General features: G+C 38.2%; 1 protein-coding gene across 1 annotated transcript; it reads left to right on the top strand.

Annotated features, from left to right (window-relative positions):
* The first annotated feature begins 433 nt into the window (after positions 1-433).
* Positions 434-20,923, top strand: arf2a (ADP-ribosylation factor 2a). The gene is made up of 5 exons (XM_067419163.1): positions 434-556; positions 17,403-17,560; positions 18,037-18,147; positions 18,232-18,356; positions 18,730-20,923. The coding sequence occupies exons 2-5, from the start codon at positions 17,413-17,415 to the stop codon at positions 18,889-18,891; spliced, it is 546 nt and encodes a 181-aa protein (XP_067275264.1). The 5' UTR covers positions 434-556; positions 17,403-17,412; the 3' UTR covers positions 18,892-20,923.
* Positions 20,924-24,422: the final 3,499 nt, after the last annotated feature.

The raw sequence follows: 24,422 nt of genomic DNA, 5'->3' as shown, positions 1-24,422 counted from the left end.
ATGAAATTAATTATTAAATTAAAATTAAATTATTTGTTATTATTATTATTAAATGCACCTGACACGTTGTAGACACATTAGTAGGCCTATATTTACCGCTAGAGGGTATCCTCATACATGTTAATGTTAGACGATGCAATCCTTGAAGCAGCTAATCTGTCACATTTATGATGTCATCCTCCAACACAACCTTCTATTAATTGTAACCTTTTACTTTACATTTTTAACTCTCTGGGTTAGCGCTGTTCGTAAAAAAAGGGTTCTCAATGGACGCAATAATTTGCCAAACATATTGAGGTCGAATCATCTTTCATTTTGCATGGGAAGAGGCGGCCTGTACACGCGTACCACGGCCCCTTACGCCCACGACGCAGTCATTGGACGACGACAATAATGGGGTGGGGTTTCGTATTCACTTTGGATAATGTGATTGGACATCATTTACGCGAGGGCGGAACGCATGACGCCACCGTTCTCGGAGTAGAGAAAGACGCCATTTTGTTTTTTAGCGGTGAGGAGGAGAACCGGAAAATTTGTAGCGAAACTGCACCAAAAGGTAAATAATGCAGAAACGACAAATGTTTCGTTGTCACTCTGATGTAAATTGTACAGATGTCTTTTAATTTACATGTCGTTCACATATGGCTAACAGAAAACGAGAATTCGGTAATGAATCATCATCTCAGCCAGGGAGGCTAACATGCTAACGAACGGATGTTTGCTTAGCTGATGTGGAACTGCATAACCAGTTCGCGCCTACTTATCCGAATATACAGACATTTCCAGCGCTCTATTTTTCTGCGTAAACGCGTTTTACTGTCTACGCAAATTGTATAGCTACTCAGGCCTGACCCGAGTAAAATAACTATTGATGTAAACAGTAGGGTGACCTAGTTACCTCGCCCTTAGCATATATAGCAGACGATAAGGCGTCGTTCGCGACACGAGCAGAACGCTCCCTCTATAGAGAACGACTTCTGCGCTGACAGTTTACATTGATTGTAATCTGGCCGAACTAGTTTGTCTCCTAACTAGCACGGTAAATACGAGTGATGGAGGAAATAAACAGACTATTAGACCAGTGATTCGAAGTCAGTTAACGTTACAGTCACTGTGCGTAATCTGTGAATAATTGTTAGGCCGCGTTTCTGATATTTGTCATACGAACTGACGTTGTTTCTTGAGCTATATTTCAGTTGATTTGGAAAGTTCATTATGTGACGCTTTCATAATTGTTGGCAATATGCTCTATGTGTAACTGTAAGGTCGAAAGTGGTTTGCATTTTGAAACGCGAGAGCAGGATTGATACCGTCCTTTGGCGTAATGATTAGAGAGGAACTCTGTTTTTTTAATAACGCTAATTGCGTTTGATTTTTTTTATATATATAAAAAAGCGTTATAGGATGACATCTTTTATTTTTCTTACGTGTGTCAAACACCCAGGTGATCACAGCAATGTATGAATGGATCGATTCAATCAAAGAAAGTGTAATCTTAGTTCACTGTCAGTGATGATTCATTAAACCCCATTCAGTTCCTAGTCAGATGGTAGAGCTAGATATCTGATGTCGGATGATGATTTTTAAGTGTGGTTGTATTGCTGCGTTTGAGTTGTAAGGTGGTTTGTAAGCAAGCACGGATTATAAATGACGGGCGTGTTGATTTATAGTTAGAAAGCATTTCTCGCTATAATTGGCTGTCTGTCGCAACATTGAAACTGTGGATGGGATCGTATGTTGTCATGTGATTTTTCTCTAGCCTCTGTTACGCTCTCACTTCCTAGTCTGCCCGATAAGTGGTTTGTCATAACCATTACGGTCTTTGATCTTTGTGTTCACGTTTGATGGCACATTTATTTTCATGCAGGGGAAAGTATCCTACATGCATCATTTATGCAATATTTATTCAGCAAAGATGCATTAACTTGATCAGAAGTAAACTGTTTTATAATGTTTTGAAGATATATATTTGCAATAAATGCCTTTCTTTCTTTCTTTTAGACTTTTAAATCATTTTTTCCCACAAAAATACGAAGCTGAAACTGTCTTCAGCATTGATAATAAATCTTGAGCCGCAAATCATCATATTAGAATGGTTTCTGAAGGATCGATCATGTGGCAGTGAAGACAGGAGTAATGATGCTGAAAATTCAGCTTTGTATCACATAAATAAATTATTTATAGTCATATTAAATTAGTATATAACACACACTTTTTATAATTAATAATTATAAAATATAAAATTATAATTTTAAATAATAATTTTATAATAAATATTTAATAATATTACTGTTTTTTTAAAGTTAAATATTTTAAATTCTTTAAAAACATAAACCTGACTTGAACGGTAGTGACAGTAAATGTGTATGCAAATGTTACTCTGCTGTTTGAATATTAAGCTGAAGACTTCTGAGTAAGAATGGGGCTGTTATTTAAGCTAGTGCTTAACCTTAAATGCCTTCAGTTTCAGCATGACTAGTTCACTGTTGTAACTAGTGGAAACAAAAAGTGTCAGCAATACTCATCACATCTGATGCATGATTTTTAAATGTGTTGCTGCACGGAAGGACAAAGTGAATAACAGTGAACAACATTAATTTAACAGAACAGGTGTTTGTAAATGTGAACACAGGCTATATAAGTATCAGTATAATAGTATTTGTGTGTGTGTATGTATGTGTATATATATGTATGTGTGTGTGTGTGTGTGTATATATATATATATATATATATATATGGTTGTAACTTTATTTACGCCGGACAGATTAGTGTGCATTTATTACTATATTAACTAGAGCTCCTTGTTGTACAGTTGTATTGCTCCTCACCTTTTCAATAATGTAACTTCTTTGGTTCCTGTGAATAATTGATGTGGCTGACGTACCCTACGACGGATTAAAAAATTGTTCCATTTGAATTTCCATCTTTGTCTTTTCTCCTCCATTATTTTCCCAAACCGTATTTACTTGTTCTTTCTTTATCTGAAACACACACTGACCACATTGTAACCCACCTGACTGATCAGAGTCGACTTGTGGAAATGTTAGTCACAGAATTATTCAGCTTTTTGTAGCACTTCCTTGTATTTGCCGAGATGTCTTTAAATGCTGTGGCCCCTTGTAGAGCATTGTTTTTTTTACAAAAAGGGTGTTTTTCAAATAGCTTGAGGATTATGTAGTAGTTGTAGTACTTTTGGGACTTTTTCAAACTCTGGTGTCACTGCATTCTGAAGTCCCACCTTATTCCTTTTCAAAGGACACTGCTCTAACAATATCAATGGGTGTGTTCTCACACCATTAGCACCTAACTTTTGTGCCACATTTAGATTCTGTAGACAGTGTACATTCATTCAGATTTTATTATTGAATTGCTTGAGAACAAGGTCACTTATTTGGGCTACTGTAGTCTTCTGGATTATTTTGCACGCATTTTGTATACAGGGTATCACTAACTACCTCACAATATGGTACACATCCTGATGCATGTGTTATGGTTAAAAAAATTGCTGTGCATCATGGTATTAAAATTGGATCATGACTGAAATACATGCAATACACTTACCCTCAATGACTGATTCTGTGGTATCAGTTTTAGTCTCTCCCATATATTTTCTGCATTTTGTTTAAAACACAAACTGTAGCTGCTTTTCCACTGTTGGACCAGACCGTTCTCTTTGCTTAACCCTTACATTTTGTGGTGATCCGGCACAGCAAGGCATGGTTCATTTCCCACCGTGGAGCTGATAACAAAGCTCTTTGGAATGTAATACAATTAAGTTGTTTTAGTTGTTGACTTGGAAACGGCAGATTTAGCAGGCCCAGGTAAATCTCAAATCTGCCGATGCACCTGTAATGTGCAGGGCTCAACACTTACATTTTGTTTTAGGAAAAAACATTTTAGAAGCACAGTCAAATTTAGGAGCATTTTCTGACCAATAACAGGAATTCCCATTGTAACTTTGCATTACAGGGCAATAAGTGCCCCTTTCAGTTAATTTTCAGGGGCATTTTTACTAGAGGTCGTGGAACAATCGATTATCGTTAAAAATCAATACCGATAGTTTTTCCGGTTTGCGTCCATTGCGGGAGCGGCTGAGAAGGGTGCTGTCATTACACAGTAGCCTACGAGAGCTCTGAAAAGGGTCTGCTGGTATTATATATCGCAAGAGCGGCCTCTAGAGGCCAAATAAAACACTATCACTCAAGGACACGTGAGGCTGCGCGCTTCACAGCACATGCTGCACAGAGCGCGCTGACTAGGGATGCACCGATCCGATACTCGGGATCGGTATCGGCTCCGATCTGCCGTTATTTGCCGGACCGGGTATCGGACAGACAGGACCGATCCAAATTCGATACTGTGCGCATAATATTCTGTGTTAATGTTAAGCCCCAGCGCCCCACAAAAGGCACAAAAACCTTATAAAGCAACAACGATTCGTGCACTATATTATAAGTGTTCTGAAGCCATTCCATCATTTAATGCGAGTACAGATTAGTTCACGTCGATGCTTCCCTCCACTGCGGGTGTCAGTCACTCTCCATTCAGCTTTAAACTGTCGTGTTCGGTTACGACACTCAACACGATGAAACTTTCCAAGATTATTTATTGTTTCTGTTATTATGCTTGATCTGTAGATAACGCTCTAACGTTATGGTTTCTCAAAAAAATGGCTATCTGCTGGCGTTTATTACTGTAAACCGTGTTACTTTCTACTGGGTGTCAGTTAGATCACAACACTGGACTAGTTATTATATTGTTTTTCACACACAGTTACTGAAATGTTAAACTGTTAAAATAAACGGCTTATAAGAATACTGCATAGATATACTTCGCGTCTATATCTTGTTTTAAACTTCTCGATGCGGACGGAGCGCGGCGCGCTGTGAGCGTCTATGACTGTGGCTGTGAGCATGTGACTCCGTGTTGCTTCAAGCGCATTATCCTGCGCACGGGATGCGCATAAGTGCTTTGTGCCGCTCTGTATTATACTACTGTTGCGCTATGAAAGCCTTATTAATAGCCTTTCTTGTTCTGCTCTATCTATATGTTGCTGCCTCATTAAAAATATGCATTATACATTTAAAATAAATGCAATTTCTTAGTATATAGGCCCTATTTCTATAAATATATATACTTGTTTTTCATGAATATATTTTGTGTAACATATTTTACCAGATTTACAGCTACAGTTATTCACTTTTGTGGTTTCCTTTATTTTTTCCCAACTAAATGTTTAGATTTTATACAATTATTGTGCACTCGTGATTTTATAACTTTTGCTGCTGTATTATTCACTAATCTAATTTATTCAATTCTACACACTAAGGCTTAGAAATTCTACATAGACAAAACTGCATTGGTATCGGATCAGTTTAGTATCGGTATCGACTAGGGCTGGGCGATATGGCCAAAATTTCATATCCCGATATAGCTCATTTGATATCCCGATAACGATATACATAACGATATAGCAATTTTTCTGTTAATTCAGTTTATGAATAGTCTATACAAAATTGCAATGTGGAAATGCAGTTTGAAATGATATACAAAACAAATAAAGGTAGTATGGACTACATTTTTATTTTATTTAGAACCTTTTTTTAAAGCAAGACTGTTGGTAAAGTTAACACCTGCCTAGGGATGTTAACCGATGACCGTTTGACCGATGGTTGACCGTATCAACATTAACCGATCAAAGTTGTCGGTTAAAATAAAGAAAAAAGTGATCTCTAAATTAGGCTATTATACAGTGGACTAAACGCTACTACAATTAGCCATCTCATTCCAAAATCTTTTTGTGTGATTGAACATATCCCTCACACTCAATTTTTCATAACTCGCCTGTTTGTACTTAATAAACCAATAAAAACATTTGGCGCGAGGTCACAGCGTTTGGGTTTGCGCGCTCACAAGGTTTGCAAAAAGTAAACGGGCTAAACACTCGAGGTTAGATCCAGAGCAGACGACAGGATGAAGCGTGCATTTCGCTTAAGATGGGCTTACATTTGGAAATATATTACATCTTCATTTCAGTGGTAACACATAAGGTGTTGATCGTCTTTCTTTATTATTGTTAGCACTACCTCGAACTAAAGCGGCGTCTCTTCGGAGCTGTCATTTTCTTAAATGAGCCGCGGCAATGATTCAAATGAGCTTCTAACGCTGGACAAACGCCTTTATTTACAACGCGATCACCTTGTACCCAAACCATTTCGAAACTAATGAGCCATTGTCCTCGGATTACAAACAAGCTCCTCTGCGGTGCGTTTGCGGGACTCATGTTTCGTGCTGTGGGGGATTTTAAAAAAGAAACGTGAGTGGAAGGGAGGCGGCAGCGCGTGTGTGAGAGCGAGAGAGAGACAGAGGGAGCGCGGCTCGCGGCTGTTATTTCAAATAGCGCAGCATATTTTAAACTAATCGGTTAACCGGTTTCAACCAGCTAATGAGGCTCGGTGGTCGGTCAAGAAAATGTTTAGTTTTTGCCATCCCTACACCTGCCATTAAAATATTTCAATATATGGCTATATGGTGTGCCACGCGTAAAAGCCCGTTGCAGCGTCTGTGTCTGAAGTTTGTTTTGAGCGCTTATGCCACCACTCTGGCATAGACTAATTACTCTGAGAATTACCCTGGTCTGAACCGCGTCTACTACTCCATGTTTGTTGTTTATGTATTGCAGCGTGCATGGGCATGCCATGGCGTGAGGTGCATCTTGACGTAAAATTCTGCCATAAACGCCTTATCGTGGCGTAAGCGATAGAGCCTCATATAAAACGATAGACATTTTCTATCGTCCAGACGATATATTTCGTCATATCGCCCAGCCCTAGTATCGACCGATATTCAACATTTTTAATATCGGATCGGTTCTGGAAAAATGGTATCGGTGCATCCCTAGCGCTGACACATCTGATGCACGCTTAAAACACCGAGAGGGTTTTATTTGTTAACCTTTATGTACTATGAACTAACATGAATGATTAAAGGTGGGATAGGTAGGACTGATCTAAAACACTTTTGTCCAAATTTGTTTAAACATTCTTTATATGTCAATACATAATTAAAATGTAAGTACTCTGAAAAGGAGAGTATAAAAATAGAGTGACTCTAGACTTTTTAATCTGCAATAAACACCGCTTATTATTTTCATTCGGGACGAAACAAATGATTGGCTTGGGCGACTGTCACTCTCTCTCGCTACCATGGTGACCACCGCTTTCGCTACAGGATCTGCCCACATGCACGCGCTCATTTGATTTGAGCGGTACAAGAGGCAAGAAACCTAGGCAAAATAATGGCAGAGAAAGAGCATTCAAAATTCACAGTGCCAGGTTTTACAGTCAGCGAAGGCAAACAATGCAAAAAAGGAAGACAGTACGAGAAAAGGCAATGCACAGAAAGTCTTTGGATAAACAAAGAAATCTAACGCGAGTAAATATCTGTGTTGCTTTTCAACGATGGTGAGAACTGAGGGACCTGAAAAACGACTCATTGCTGGCTGTATTTCTGCTGGATAGGTAATCTTTCATTTTGGTTATACATTTTTTTGGTTATGTTTTCATGAAGCATGTATCAAGAGCACACGAAGCTGCCTAATATAGCTAATAACATTACTTGGCATAAAGTTACAATGTTATACACTTAGCCATTAGTAGAGATGATAAATACTCAATATGCTTAGCTCAAGTTGATCGCTGTTGTGTTGAATTTTGCAAAATTTAACTTTAGATAACAAAATGCATGTGTAAAAGCTAGTACACCGCATCCAGGAACTTTTTTTTTGAACTAAGTTAGCTTTAGCTACTACTAGTCAACAATGTTTTCATCATGGAAACTCTTACATGCAAAACACGGTATATGTTATGAATATTACCTGAAATTCATCTTCAGTATAACTGATGTTATTGGAAAAACATGATGCTACCCGTTTTCTTTGCCTTATAAATATAACTAGCTCGTTACCAAATCAAACTTTACCAGTATTCTAGCTAGTGATTACTAAAATACATCTTACTTGTTTATATTCATACTGATAAAGTTAGATTGTTTTATTACATGTGATTCTGACATGATGTCACTACATGCAGTCCGCTCGTCTGAGGTAAATAATGCGTCTTCCAGCTGAGCGGTTGGTGTAGCACGTTCATGTATTTTGGGGGCGTGGCTTTGGAAAGAGCACAGAAGGGAGAAGGTGGAGTGAATGGAAACAATGAGCTGTCTTTAAAACAGTCGTGAGAGGTCTACAGACACTCAAATTTTATACTTTCTTTTTCAGAGTACTTGCATTTTAATTATGTATTGATATAAAAAGAAAGTTTAAACAAATTTGGAAAAAAGTTTTTTAACCAATTCCTACCTATCCTACCTTTAAGATACAGTTGTATTGCTCAACTATTATTACACGGTGTAAAATCATTCATGTAAGCTAGCTAAATAAGCTAATAAGTAAGGGATAATGTACACCCAGCCGGTTGTTATCGCAGAATAAACCCAGACAGAATGATCGCGTCAGGCTCTTGTATCACTCTGAAGGGGTTTATTCTGCGATAACAACCATCTGGGTGTACATTATCCCGCTTATTACACGGCTACTAGTCTCAAATAAATAATTATTAGACACAAAATATTGTCTCAAGATTAAATATTTTATTAGCTCTTACGCAAAGCTTCCGCGAAGGAAAACAGTTCCAAACTGCTTTAAGCCTTTATCTATTGCTGAAGATTTGCCATATGCCCTTGCTAAATGTTGAAAATGAATGCTGAAAGGGTTAGTTCACCCAAAAATTAAACCAAGCCTATGATTTACTCACCCTCAAGTTATCCTAGTTGTATATGACATTCTTCTTTCAGACAAATACAATCAGAATCATTCAAACCATCTAATTTAGACACTTATTTTCTTTTTACACTGATCAACGCACATACATAGCCTAACATAAGATCGAATATCACAAAATCTCCAGCTTTCGTTTCTACCAATGACATTTAGATCTCATAATATTTGCATGCGTACTAGGGATGTCAAATTAATCGATGATCGATTAATTGTCGATAAGACATTTGATCGATAAGACTTATCGATCATCGATTAAGCAGGGTCATGCGCGTGCGTGCGGCTCAACCGCGAAACGGGAGGAAAAATGATGCGAGCGTGCCCGAGTTCTACTAGGGACCATTTTACAGCTGGAGTTACACCTTCATCATGACTGCAAGTTTGCATGTGCATTCGCAGCCTTTTGTTTTGTGCAAATGTAAGTTGTTGTAATGTGTTTATTTTGTGCAGGCCTATCTATAGCTGATTTATCTCATAAGGATGCATTTGGTTAATAATTAACGTTAGAGGCTAGCGGTCAAAGCGTGGCAGTGATCAGCTTCAGCGTGCAGCTCCAACAGCAATGCACAGCTAATAATGACTGTGATTGGGACTGTCATATTACACAACATTAATGAGAACACTATTGTATTAAAACATTGTGATTGTTAAGTATTTGGGTTTATTTGCCCTGTGTTTCATTGCATTGATCCAGGAGGAGCGCATGCACAACATGAGTCACGCATTCTGACTCGCTCGTGTAACTTAGTTCAAGTTCACTTGTGCATTCGCATCAGATTGTGCTGAAGTAATTTGTAATATTACATTTATTTTGTAACGTTATATATGTGATCAATCATATATAGGGCCCTATAAAATCCGTTTTATTTTTTCCCAAATTCCGTTTTATTTTTTCCCAAATTCCGTTTTTTCCGTTTTAATTTTTGCTAATTCCGTTTTTTCCGTTTTAATTTTTGCAGATTCCTTTTTTTCCGTTAAAATGTTTGGCAATTCAGTTTTTTTTACCCTTTACTGTTATTTTGGTGAAAAAAAGTGTGCTTTTAATGTTAATATAATAGAACATAAAACAAAAATAGGAATGACCTTAAATTTATTGAGGTAACAAACATCACATTTACTTTTTAGGACAAATATGATTTGTCCAACATGCAACATAACACTGCACTTCAAGTACTTCAAATATTAATGGTTATTAGCTTTAAACTTTCCGGTAAAATACATTATAATAGTTTATATCAGTTAAAATGAAAGTCCTCCATTAGATTTTTCTTTCAAGTAATTTTTTTTTTTAAAGAACTAAAAAAAAAATTCATAAGAATCATCTTTCACATACAGTACTATTAAGTAAAACATTTAAAGCTGAAAATTAACATTAAAAAATAACACATTTCACCATGAAATCATGTAGTGAATTGTTCTGTGTGTTTAACAATCACCATTATGATACCCAGAGCTGTGAAAAATAAAAATACACGAAAACAACACTGCCTGAAGTTTTTTCCCCCAAATTCAAAGGCCCCTTTAAATTATTAAAACTAGATGCTTAATTTTGACTTTAAGGTTACTTATCATGTAAACTACCCATAGGCTACAGCATGTTAAATGCATGTTTGGAACAGACTAACAGAGGGAAACTGGTCGCATTTGCAGCAGATATGCATTGCTGTCTAATGTGCCCATTATAAATCAAAGCACGAGATGACAGGGGTCGAGCAGAACACCGGAAAATCTGACAGAAAGGACAATATTTGTCTGTCTGTGCAATACACGAGCCGTGGTTCAGGTGCGCACGCGACCAATGCTGCCTGAGCACAAAGAGCGCGCGGCTCCCGCTCTCCATACACAAAGCTTCTGTGCCGCCTGCGCGTGCAGTGTGAAACCGCCGTTAACGTTGAGTTTCTTAACTTTTCCGCTGCCGAAAGCAGAGCATTGGAGACCAACTTCGCCGTGCTTTCATTGTTTTGAAGGGCGAGCTGAAATGACGGGAGGGGTTTTGTCGCGAAGATTTGCTTCCCCCGGTCTGCACTTTCCTCAGACATGCGTTCTTAACCCACACGACACAGAATTTCATTACAAATATGTAAAATTCCGGAGAAATCTGCGTTAACACCAGATTCCGCTTTTATGTGCAGATTCCGCATTAATATGCCAATTCCGCGATTCCGTGATCGCGGAAATTATAGGGCCCTACATATAGGATGCGTTTCTTTTAGCGAAATAAAACGCACTAACAAATGGCTTCAGTCAGTGATGGCTACTGGTTTTCATTCAGTGCTTCAGCTTTAGCGCATACAGAGCAATGCATAATAACTATGATTGGGATTGTCATATTACATAACATAAATGAGAACACTATTTTAATAAATGGTTGTAAAGTCATTGGGTTTAGGTGCCGTGTTAAGAGCGTTGTTCCAGGAAGAGCGCATCTCCCATTCTGAATATGAATATCAGCAACTCAATTCAAGTTCACTTGTGCATTCGCATCATTTTGTGAAGATATATAATTTGTAATATTTTGTTAACTTTATATAAATCTGATTAATCTCATATAGGAAGCTTTTTGTTGAGTTAAATAACGCGCTAGCAAAGAGCTTCAGTGTAACTTACCAGTGTTGATGATTCAGCGCATCAGCTTCAGCTCGCGCAGTTCAAACAGCAACGCGCGACTAATAATAACTATGATTGGGACTGTCACATTACATAACATTAATGAAAACAATATTTTAATAAATCGTTTTGAATTAATTGGGTTTAGGTGACGTTTCAGCGCGTTGTTCTTGGAAGTGCGTCCACACATTCTGAATAACAGATCTGAGGCGGCGTTCGTGTTGTATTACAGGTTATATTTGGTTATTAAAGAAGTCATTTAATTAAATTATAAATAACATCGACTAATTTTACAATCCCATAGCCCTTTGTTTAGATAAAATCCTTCTCATTCATTTGGTGAAGAACATGCCGTTTTGAGCAGCATTGCACATAGTCCTGCTGTCGGCTATAAGCCACTGTTGTAACTTAGCATATTTCAGTATTATGGTTAACGATTAATCGATTAATTGATCATTTAAACGACGATCGATCATGGGAATTTGTGAAAATTGACGTCCCTAATGCGTACTATTGCACTATTTACATTTGCACACAACCGACTGTGTTTATGTGAATACTCACTAAAGACAGACATTTTTACATAATTTTGTGTATTTGACAGTTGAAGGAAACGTAATTTGTAATGTGCGAGCTCCTAAGTTACAGGCGTTTGTGTCGTTGTTATGAGCTCGTATCTCCTGTAACTGTTATTATGAAATGCTATAAAATCGCTTTCATGTTCAAATGAGTTCCGTTATCCATCCCGAGACGAACGTGAAATGTTGAATCGGATTATGCAGATTGCTTTAGTGTAGGTAGGAAACCAGAAGCAATTTGCTAATTTTGAGAGATTTTTGCTGAAATTATTTCACAAGAAAGTTTTCAAATGACTGATTTGATGTGATAAGCTTTTCTGATTAATTTACTAATAAACATTTGTGGTAATTTCCCACTTTATAAACTCAACTTGCATAATTGTACTCATTTGTGTGCAATATACCCGCACTAATATCAGACCGTGTGGTATCGATTTAACATCGGTACTTTGGTATTAGATTGTGGTACCGTACCGAAGCTAAAATTGTGGAATTGAGCCATCCCTAGTTTGCATTCTTTTGTCAGTTTCTTAAATTTAAATATGAAACTTGTTTATAAATGTTTATTTAAACGAAACTTGTTTATAAATGTTAAGTTAAACAGTAAATTCTGTTAGAACAATAAGACAATCAGACTGTTACCAATCAAATTAACACACACACACACACACACACACACACACACACACACACAGAGTCCCGGCGGCAGCGCCGCCTGCCTTCCACTCGCGTCATTTTTTTAAAATCCCCTACAGCGCGAAACATGAGTCCCGCAAACACGGCACCAAGGAGCTTGCTTGTAATCGACAAACAAATGGCTCCTTAGTTTCGAAATGGTTTGGGTACAAGGTGATTGTGTTGAAAATAAAGGCAATACATAGCCTAGTGCTTCAGATTTAGCTCACGCAAGTGGCAAAACATTTAAACATAGGTCATAGCCTAAAATCAAACATTTTAAATTAGAAACTTACAAAAGGCTATTCAAAAACAGCCGACTCTCATCTTTTCTTTTGTTTTTAAACCCTTTTAAATGAAATCCTGCTGCAGGTCATAAGGAACTTTGCTTTCCACCTACAAGAAAGGACGAGTGCTCTCCATTATGGCACATTTTAAGGTGTCGTTTCCTTGCTTTGAGAAAAAAGCTGTGTTGACATTGAAACGAGTATATTTTAAATTATATGCTATGGTGAAATGACTAGATTTTCGTGTCAGTACATGTTTATTTTAATGCGCAGAATGTTCTGTCACTTTAATGCAGCAGTGCAGCATAGCAAAAAATAGACTCGGTACAAAAACGATCGTCACACTGCTGCATGTGCAGCGCTCCTGGAATGGACTGAAGGGCCGTGTGAAAGCTGTCATCCGTTATCATGTTTAAATCAAAAAAATACGCACCGCAGACGGAGTATGTGTGAAACGGGCGTTAGGTTGATGCATAGAGCAGAGAATCGACTTGGCACATGGCTGCTATATATGTGACTTGCTTGATGTTAAAAAGAATTATTAAAAGCAATAATTTGCTGTCTCGCGCTGTCTGACACACGCACACACCGAAACTTGAATGATTTGTGACATAAATGTTTGCTAAAACACTGCTGGTCACTTTCAGAAGTTGTAGTGATGGCTTTCTTTTCCCAGAAAGACTGAAACTCATTCTCAGTTTTTAAATATTTTTAATATAATATCATTTAAATAGATTTTACACAATAATTGCAGTTTCGTATTGAATGACGCATTATTTACCAAGATATTGCATATCGTGTTTTTCTTCAATATTGCACAGCCTTACTAAACCGTTTCCAGTGCAGTTTTGTTTAAAAATTCTATGTAGAATTTCTAAACCTTAGTATGTTGAACTTATAATCACTCTTTTTTGAGTTAAACACAACTTCAGTATAAAGAAAAACAACAAATAAAAAATATATAATCATAATCTCTGACAAAACTACTAGATGGTGAATAAATTAGATTAGTGGATAATTCAGCAGCAAAAGTTACCAAATCACGAGTGCACAATAATTGTATAAAATCTAAACATTTAGTGGGAAAAATAAAGGAAAAAATAAAAATGAATAAGTGTAGTTTGTAAATCTGGTAAAATGTTACACAAAATACATTTATGAAAAACAAGTAAATTTATTTATATAAATGGGGCCTATATACTAAGAAATTACATTTATTTTAAATGTATAGCACATCTTTGAGGCAATGAGGCAGCAACATATTATAGATAGGCTATTAATAATCTTTCATAGTGCAAAAGTATTATAGTGCAGAGTGCCACAAAATGTGCATGTACATCCCGTGAACAGGATGATGCGCTTGAAGCAACACGGAGTCTGCGCGCAGTGCTGTCGGCATTGAGAAGCTCAAAACGCAAAGGGAAGATATATATCGTTACGCATAGAGTAACGACGTTATCTATGCAATATTTTATCAAGCCGTTTCTTTTAACAGTTTAACATTTTAGTTACTGTGTGTGAAGAACAATACAATCTCTAGTCAATTGTTGTGATCTAACTGACAATTGGTAGAAAGCAACAGGATTTAAAGCAATAAACACCAGCAAGTAATTTCATGAGAAACCATAACATTAGACCGTTATCTACAGATCAGACATAATAAAAGGAACAATTAATCATTGTGGAGAGTTTCATCGTGTTGACTGTCATAACCGAACGTGACACACTGTTTAAAGCTGAATGGAAAAGCATTAAAATCATTCAGTTGCAGTACGAAACATAAGTGTTAATGCACTTTGGGGGTTGTACTTTTTATTCTGATTGTATTATACATTTATTGATGAGAACCGATCGGGTTACTGCACTGATGCACAGAATTGTATTTCTTTTTTCAGTCGCACAGTAATTTTCAGTCGCAAATGAGACCGGAATGGTTGGAGTGTAGAGATACCATATCAAACCCGGATATGATTTGACCTAGGGCTGCACGTTTTCAAGTTTTTCATTAACCGTTAACCGAGGCCCTTAGCGGTTAATACTCGGTTAACCATAGTGTGCGTCAGGGTTATTTTTAGTTTATTAATTTGACGACCACCATCTCCGTAGTGAACGCGCCTATATAGAGAAATGCACATCATGGATTACATACTCAGAGAGTAGCCTATTTCTTTTCGTTTTAAATTGTTAAAAGACATTTCAAGCTTTCTTAAGATATATTTCATGTCTGTGAGGCGTACGCTGAGTTTCGTTAAATTAGGATGAGATGCGCTCCAGTTCACGAGCAATGCGAGTGGCCGCGAGGGCGCCTGCATGATTAGGGCATGTAGTAAAATATGCAGCCGAGAATGATTCACACAGACAGAGCGTTTGACTCGCGCGGCTGAGCCTCTCCCGGCAGAGAGATCAAGCATCTGTGGTCTCGTTCCTTCAGCTCTGGCCATCTTGCTTTCAGTCCGCGATTCAAATTTTTTTATTTTCTTCATTACAGTTAAAGTAACGTCTGCTTTTCTCTAGTCCCTCACAAGTTTCTCACTTCAAACTTTCTTTCTTCTGCTCCGTTATGCACAGCGCGTGCGGCTCCCGCTCTGCTTCTGCCCTAATGCGACTTTTAGTCCAGTGCGACTTATTTTCCTCTTCATGACGCATTTTTTGACTGATGCGACTCATACTCCGGAGCGACGTATAGCCTGAAAAATGCGGTAAGCACTGCATTGCAATACTTGCATTTTGCCCCGTCACTCTCATTTTTAAAGTGCTCCCATGCTTGTAAAGCTGGTCATGACTTCTTGTGGATTTTACAAATGTCTGTGAGCGCTCTGGAAGTCTTTAGGGGTGCAAACATATATTACAACTAAATTCAAAGCACGTCATTGACGCCACTTAACCGAGTTAAATGTTTCACTTGGTTACGCAATTTTTAACGGTTAATCGGTTAATCAGTTAACCATAGACAGCGCTAATTTGAACTAAACATGTAAAACAGACAGTGTTTTTGTGATACACTTCACATTTCACCTTTTTATGTGAGTAGCTGTTCCATCAACTGTATGTCAATCGGTTGCTGAGATCACAGTTCTTTATGTGTTCGAGTGTTGCAGTTCAGCATAGCAAGCGAATAAGCTGCTGATAGAGCCGCTCCTGTCTGGAAAATTATAATTTCTTAATGCGGTTGTCACTACCTGCATTTTTGGGGAGTTAATTCAGTTGTAGAATTCTGTTTTCATTCCTGCGAAATGAACTGTGTGTGTACAGAATGGGATTAAGCACTACAAGGGGAATTCGCAACCGAATTTAGCTGCAGTGTATGTGGCCATTATTCCCTCATAGCAGATATTTCAAACACTACAGGTTTTTAAGTATATTGACAAGTTAAGCTAACATTAAAACATAAAATGTAGGAATTATAATGGTTGGATGTTTTATCATTTTTAGAGTCTTCAGGTATGTCCCATATTGTTTATACTCAAGAACGGAGAGATGTATTGACTGTCTTTTGTCTGTATAGGGATGTAGTGGCCTCATTGTCTAAAAACTGTGTAGTTTGTCTCTTCTTGAGTTACATTTGGGGATTAGAGTGTAACTCAATCGATGGGGACCAGGCTTTCCAGCACCCCTCTTTCTCTCTCTCCATGTTTCTGATTAATTCAGAAGGCAGGTGTCTCCACTTACAGGTTTGTCAGGTGTCTGTTACCTCCTGTACTCTTCTTTCCACTGGTGGCATCTTGCATTCACCTTTTCATTGAGCCTTTTGTTCCTCTTTGACTCTCCGCCCTCTTTTTCCTTCATATGTGAAACAGCACCGTGAACTATGCCTGTTTACCCAGAGTCAGATGTGGTTAAAGCATAACCTGCATTCATGGTGCATTAAACACATAATCAGTTCCTGTGTAAAGTATTGTGGGTTGTCATTTGGGTCTTTAATTTCTTTCAAATAACTTGAATAGTATGTAATTTTTTAATAGATGCCTTTATCTGAAACTTACTGCAAAGTGACTTGAGATGAAGTGCTATGCTTAAGCATCACCCCTTTTTTAAGGCTTCAAACTTTCTTTCTTTTCTATTTTTCACCTCTGCTTTACACTGTCACAACATACTCAATTATGTTTTGCTTGGTCAAGGACAACTAAAACCCTTTTAACCTTCCACAATCAACAGTCTTTCTTTTATTTGTCATATGGATGTTGTCAGATGTATTGGGCATATGTTTGTCTTCTGTTTGAAACCCAATGACAATTTTGTAACGCTGGTCGGATCATGAATTAGTTGGCGTACTCTGAATCGTATTTGTTTCAGAAGTATAGTGTATTTAGATGTGGTCCTATTGACATTGAAGTAGGGCTTCAGATACTAAAATGTATATTATATTTTGTCTTATTTATCTGCTCTATAACCCCGTCTACCCTCTATTGTTTCCCGCAGATCTGCCACCATGGGGAACATGTTTGCAGGCCTCTTTAAGAATCTCTTTGGGAAGAAAGAGATGAGAATTTTGATGGTGGGCCTTGACGCTGCTGGAAAGACTACCATCCTGTACAAACTGAAACTGGGAGAAATAGTCACCACCATCCCCACTATCGGTCTGTGACTTTTTCACAACTACTATTCATTCTTTCTCAGTCATTCCAGACTAATAAGCTAGTTTTGCACCATGTATACAGCCCTTTTCAGTGGGTTTGGTTCTGTAAATATTTTTTTTCCATGGGAATTTAATAATTAATAAATAGTTGTAAGCCTTTAATCAAACCAACCAGATTCAAGATAATTCAATACAGACATTAGAGACTTCGATCTGAAGGAAAAAAGTGTTTCCTACATTTTAAAAATGTAAAACAAAACTCTTATTTTCCTACTTTTAGCTGTCTCCTCTCCCCTCTTATTCTGTCTCTGTGTGTCTGGTGTTATCTCACGTTCTCTGCTCTCTGACAAAAAAAGTTTTTGCCCTCTAACTGTAGTGTTATTAGAGCAGGGCCAGTTTATGCCCTTTCAGCCTCATTCCTTCTGCCCCTTTTTTGTGCCAATGTTTATTTTACTTGCCTCCCTTCTCTTTATGCAGGTTTTAATGTTGAGACAGTAGAGTATAAGAACATCAGCTTTACAGTGTGGGATGTGGGCGGTCAGGATAAGATCCGGCCACTTTGGAGACACTATTTCCAGAACACACAAGGTCTGTGTCTTTGCATTCACACAGAGTACCACGTGTCAAGCAATTCTTGAGCACATACTTAGTCTCCTACTGTCTCGTTCACAGGCCTGATATTTGTTGTGGACAGTAACGATAGGGAGCGAGTGAACGAGGCAAGGGAGGAGTTGACAAGGATGTTGGCGGAGGATGAGTTGAGAGATGCTGTGCTGCTTGTCTTTGCCAACAAACAGGTAAGAGAGAACAGAACATAATTTGTTAAACTCATTAGCCCCAGTTTTTATTTGGCTCCTTTTCAGATTTTAGCTATGGCATACCGATTTTGCTTACATAAACTACTGTTCAAGTCTTATTTTTATTTAGCAAGAATGCATTAAATTGATCAAGTGACCATTAAGTAATTGTCACTTGTCAAGTGACTATTATGTAAAATTGTTACATAATATTTTTTAAAATAAGGGTTTTGCAGGACGGGTAGCATTGTACAAACACGTTTTGGATCTTTATCTTGACTTATGGATCAATATCATTCAAATTAAAAAAATCTTTGTTTTTACAAAAGCTCTGTAACTGACTGCATCACTCTTCCCGCCTGTTTTTCTACAGGACCTGCCCAACGCGATGAACGCAGCCGAGATCACAGATAAGCTGGGCCTTCATTCCCTGCGTCATCGTAACTGGTACATTCAGGCCACCTGCGCCACAAGCGGGGATGGCCTGTACGAAGGGCTCGACTGGCTCTCCAACCAGCTCAAAAACGCTAAATGATCCATTCCACCCTCTCCTCTTCTGTCAGCGCTGTGTGTATGAGTGTGTGTAAAGGGTGACAGCACTAGTTTCAGTCTCGCCCGGTTGCCCAGTTTATTCATATCTTTCTCTTGTCCAGTCTTGTATACGTCAGAGACTTAGCCCAGTGCTGTCTAAAATACACATGCAAGTGTGTGTGTGTGTGTGAGTGAACTGAGGGTGGGAGTAGCCTTGCTGTGCCTTTCAAAATAGACACTCAGCGTACAGCACGGTTCTCTCTTTCTCTCTCTTCTCCCTCCTCTCCCCGTGGTTTTCTGCACGCAAAGAATGACCCAGGATGTTAAATATTTCTGTTACTTAATACACTGAAACCAGACTATAGGCCTGATTTTTTTGTTTAGTTTTGTTCCCCTTTCCCAATGTTAAAGCAATCACGCATGACTAAAATGTTACAAGGTGTGAGTTGCCATCCTTTGACCCCACATTTGATAAAACTCATTGTAACCTGCATCAGGTTGGGAAAAACGAAGGAAAAAATCTGACAATAAAGTGACATTTGTTTTTCATCCATTCTTCTTCGCGTTATTTGAAAATCATGCTAATGCTTTCAGACGTTTTTTTCTGATGCTTTCCATGAGAACACCAGCTAGCTTTCCCTGCTGCTGTCCTCAGTCAAGCGCATTCAAGCACAAGCCTGTGAATCCTTTTGTTTACGCAAAGTCGGCTTGTGAAACGTCTTAAACTATTGCCTGTGGGGAAGAAATCATGTGACCCTGTGTGTCAGCTTTCTTGGATCTTGCTGTAATATGATCATTCGGTCAGATCCCAGGCACCAACTAACAGCCTTACATGTGTTTTGATTGGCATGTAAGAGGCGACTGCAGAAGTGACGAGTGTTTGTGGGAATATGGAGAGAGTGAGCGCCTTCTGCTGGAGCAGCAAGGCCTTTTGCAAGCTGCTCCCACTCCAGTGATCCTTCTTTTAGCTCTTTTTTCTTTATTTTTATTGTTGTGATGATTATTTTCTTGTTATTATGGTCTCTTTCAAGGTGTCCTGCATCATATGTACAGTCAGAATCGCATGAGTGTTTAGGTGAGGCCACTAAGGGCTTTTTGGGGTTCATTCAGTTTCCCTATTGGAATCTGAAAATGAGATCCCTGATATATAGATGAACATCTTGGCGAATCTGCAGCTGATCCAGAGTCGCCAACAAGCTCCAGTGGTTGTTTCTATGGTTCTTTTTGTATGAGAGAAATGCATAACAGCTGCAGGTTGAAATGTAAACTCTTCCAGCCAGCTATAGTCCCCCATTTCCATATTTCACCTTCCTTCCTTCCTTCCTTTCTTTTTCTTTCTTTTCTTTCTTTCTTCATTTCTCTTCATCCGTCGATGGCTGCTCTACCTGATGCACTGGTCCATTTTGAAACACGTCACTGATAGAAACAAGCACCAGCAGAGAGATGTTCGCTTTGAAAACGTGTACATGCTTCTTCTAATAATCCAAAACTGACAAACGCTTTTCTTTCCTTCATATTCCAAAGGCAACTGTAGTGTTGAATACAGCATTGAACATTTAGGTGTAAAGATCCCAGTGGTCCGAACCCTCTGCTTACCTGTCACAAGAGAATAGCTGACGTTTCACCTTGTGTGAAACTTGATGGCAACATGAATGCATTTTATTAATTTGTTTTCTTTCCCCTTTGTCTGTCACCAAAATTCATGTTTCATAACTCTAATGTTTTTCTTGGCCTTTGTTATGATACAGATCTACTGTAGTAGATAGATTTATTTGAATAAGCATCATCTATGACAAGTAATTAAAGTGTATGAACTTGAGTATGAAAATGTATTTAGCATTCAGATTTCATTTAGCTATCCTTTGTTCAGATGTGAAGCTTTAATTTCAAATAAAATCTGTAAAATAATAGGAAGGAACGTGTGCAGATGTTTTTTCTTTAACTGAAATGGTTTTTGTTTTTAGCTTCTTTTTTTTTTAAACCCATCTTGTAACATCTGATAAATGCACTATAATAAAGAGATCTATTACAATTGATATTGTTGTGCCTTTATTTTTACAACTTAATATTCAGATGTTCTGTGTGGTTGCTGATGTTTCCATAGTAATCATAAGGTGGTGCTGTGGAGCTGAAGCTGACAGGATTTATGTAGTTATCAAATTGATACACAGTGGCTGTCTTATAAAGACTTTTTTAAGTTAACATTAACTTTTAGCGCTACGTTACAAAGTGTTCGAAAGGCCTAGTCATTAAATGGGTGTGTTTGTCCAATCCCCTTTAAACATGCTGAAAATGCAGTTGCCCAAACTGCTTTTGGATAAAGGTTACCACAATTTGTAATCACTCAAGAATATTGATTATTTACAGTGTGTTTGCATCCATACAGGAGCTAATATGCGTTTAACACACTTACCATGTGTGGAAAACTACTGAGAGGGATTTTGACAATGGGGATATAAGAGATTGTGACTTCTGTTATGTCTTCAGTTCACACTCGATGCAGGGACTGATGACTGTGACTCTTTCCTGCAAGAAATACACCTTTAAAGATAATTGGCTAATGTTTGTCTCTGATTCAGTAAAGCGACAGAGTTCATTATTTTGCCAATACATATGCATGAATCATCTTAAAATAGCGTGTGTCAGATGTCATACAGCAATATTAAATTACAGCATTTCAGTGGAGTGTTGAGAAATTGAAGGGCGAAAACCCCTGAATTAGATTAATGTGGATTTATTGACACTACATATAGTGTATAGAAATATACAGGTCCTTCAAAAAATAATTAGCATATTGTGATAAAAGTTCATTATTTTCCATAATGTAATGATAAAAACTAAACTTTCATATATATTTTAGATTCATTGCACACCAACTGAAATATTTCAGGTCTTTTATTGTTTTAATACTGATGATTTTGGCATACAGCTCATAAAAACCCAAAATTACTATCTCAAAAAATTAGCATATCATGAAAAGGTTCTCTAAACGAGCTATTAACCTAATCATCTGAATCAACTAATTAACTTTAAACACCTGCAAAAGATTCCTGAGGCTTTTAAAAACTCCCAGCCTGGTTCATTACTCAAAACCGCAATCATGGGTAAGACTGCCGACCTGACTGCTGTGGGAAGGAAAAAGTGTGGCAAAAAAACGCTGTACAACGAGAAGAGGTGACCGGACCCTGAGGAAGATTGTGGAGAAGGACCGATTCCAGACCTTGGGGGACCTGCGGAAGCAGTGGACTGAGTCTGGAGTAGAAACATCCAGAGCCACCGTTCACAGGCGTGTGCAGGAAATGGGCTACAGGTGCCGCATTCCCCAGGTCAAGCCACTTTGGGCTACAGAGAAGCAGCACTGGACTGTTGCTCAGTGGTCCAAAGTACTCTTTTCGGATGAAAGCAAATTTTGCATGTCATTCGGAAATCAAGGTGCCAGAGTCTGGAGGAAGACTGGGGAGAAGGAAATGCCAAAATGCCTGAAGTCCAGTGTCAAGTACCCACAGTCAGTGATGGTCTGGGGTGCCATGTCAGCTGCTGGTGTTGGTCCACTGTGTTTTATCAAGGGCAGGGTCAATGCCGCTAGCTATCAGGAGATTTTGGAGCACTTCATGCTTCCATCTGCTGAAAAGCTTTATGGAGATGAAGATTTCGTTTTTCAGCACGACCTGGCACCTGCTCACAGTGCCAAAACCACTGGTAAACGGTTCACTGACCATGGTATTACTGTGCTCAATTGGCCTGCCAACTCTCCTGACCTGAACCCCATAGAGAATCTGTGGGATATTGTGAAGAGAAAGTTGAGAGACACAAGACCCAACACTCTGGATGAGCTTAAGGCCGCTATCGAATCTTCCTGGTCCTCCATAACACCTCAGCAGTGCCACAGGCTGATCGCCTCCATGCCACACCGCACTGAAGCAGTCATTTCTGCAAAAATAATTCCCGACCAAGTATTGAGTGCATAACTGAACATAATTATTTTAAGGTGGAATTTTTTTTTTTTTTTTTTTTTTTTGTATTTTGTACAAAATACAAAAGTGTTTTGTACCCAAACACTTTTCTTTTATTGGTTGGATGACTTGTGTAATAAAGGTGCATTAACCCGAACCCATTTTGAATGGTCATTTAGTGAACCTATGGCCTGAGATGCTGGGATAAGCTCTCAGTTGCTGAAGGGGCACAGTTTTGTGCTAACCCAAAGCAAATCGAGGTCTTCAGGACTACTAGAATCTTCCCAGCAGGTGCGAGTTGGAGCTAAACTGTGCAGAGCTGTGACCCTCCAGGAATTGCGTTTGAGACCACTGTCCTAGTACCAGCAGTTCAAAGGATGAATGAATTAGGGTAATAAAGGGTGTGAACTGCCGTTTGTTGCATTCCACTATAAAACCAGGAGTCAAGAACGGAATGAAGTGCCGTAGAAACATCATTAGGAGAATATTTCAACTGCACATAGACCTAACTTCCATCCTTCTGCTTCTAGGACCAGGCCACAGGGGCAGCAGACCAAGTATAGGGCAGCCCACACTATGGATACAAGAAGAAAAAAAAGCTTGAATAACTATTGATAATAATACTCACTCTGAAGGAAGGCTTTTTAACCGATCAGTGTGGAGGGAGTAGAATGTGGCATTTATGAGGCAGGAAAACATGGCAGAAAGAAATCTGAATTCCTGCTCCCAATAAATGGAAGTGCAGCACGACAACAGTCCTAAGCATTCTATATATTAAGAGAAAAGTACTTAAGAAAAATGAAAAGCAAGGTGAAAACCTACATATAACCTTCCAATTTGATGGAAGGGTCTAATGAGGTGGCATTGCATCAGCCTGATGTTCATCAAAAGGTATGGTTAGGACAGTAAAATTCTCTCATACACCCAGCAGTCACACCATTTTTTTTAAACTGGTGCTCATGGATTAAGTAACCAACTACTACCTAAATTTAAAGTTATTTTCAAAACAGAACCACTTCAGAATACCAATATTTAACCTTTGTCCTGCAGATTTCTGGTTGACTTCAAGCTCTTCAAAATGGATTTTATTTGGCAACATTGACATTCATATTGTTGATAGTTTCCAGGGCCCCATTTGCACCCAATTTCTTTTGAGGCAAGGCAGTTCAAGGTTTTGACAATCTTTCTTTTTACATTCTTACAAGTCATCACAACACTCCACAGACGGCAAGATTGATGTGTCTCTATTTCAGATATAAGAGCTCACAAACTCTTAAAATGAAACTAATGAGGGCGTCAAGCAATTGACACAGGTGAATTCAAATGAACACTAGTTTGTATAATTAGCATAATTGCTCAAGATTAATCACTTCATCCAGTTTATATTGTTAAATTAAAGGGCGTTATGCTAAAGGGAATTTCAGATATTCATTTCAAAGTTGGACATAAATTGTAAGGTTCACCCTAGCTATTTTTGAAATGCATCACAAGTGCATTTATTGTTTTCTGTTTTGTTGACCATGTCATTTTTCATAAAAAATGTAGCCTACTGACTTAATCAGGTGAAATGAAATACTCTCTA

The sequence above is a fragment of the Pseudorasbora parva genome, chromosome 2 (assembly GCF_024679245.1).
Source record: "Pseudorasbora parva isolate DD20220531a chromosome 2, ASM2467924v1, whole genome shotgun sequence".
NCBI lineage: Eukaryota > Metazoa > Chordata > Actinopteri > Cypriniformes > Gobionidae > Pseudorasbora > Pseudorasbora parva.
Note: the sequence above shows the minus strand (reverse complement) of the source record. Positions and strands in the feature narration are given on the sequence as shown.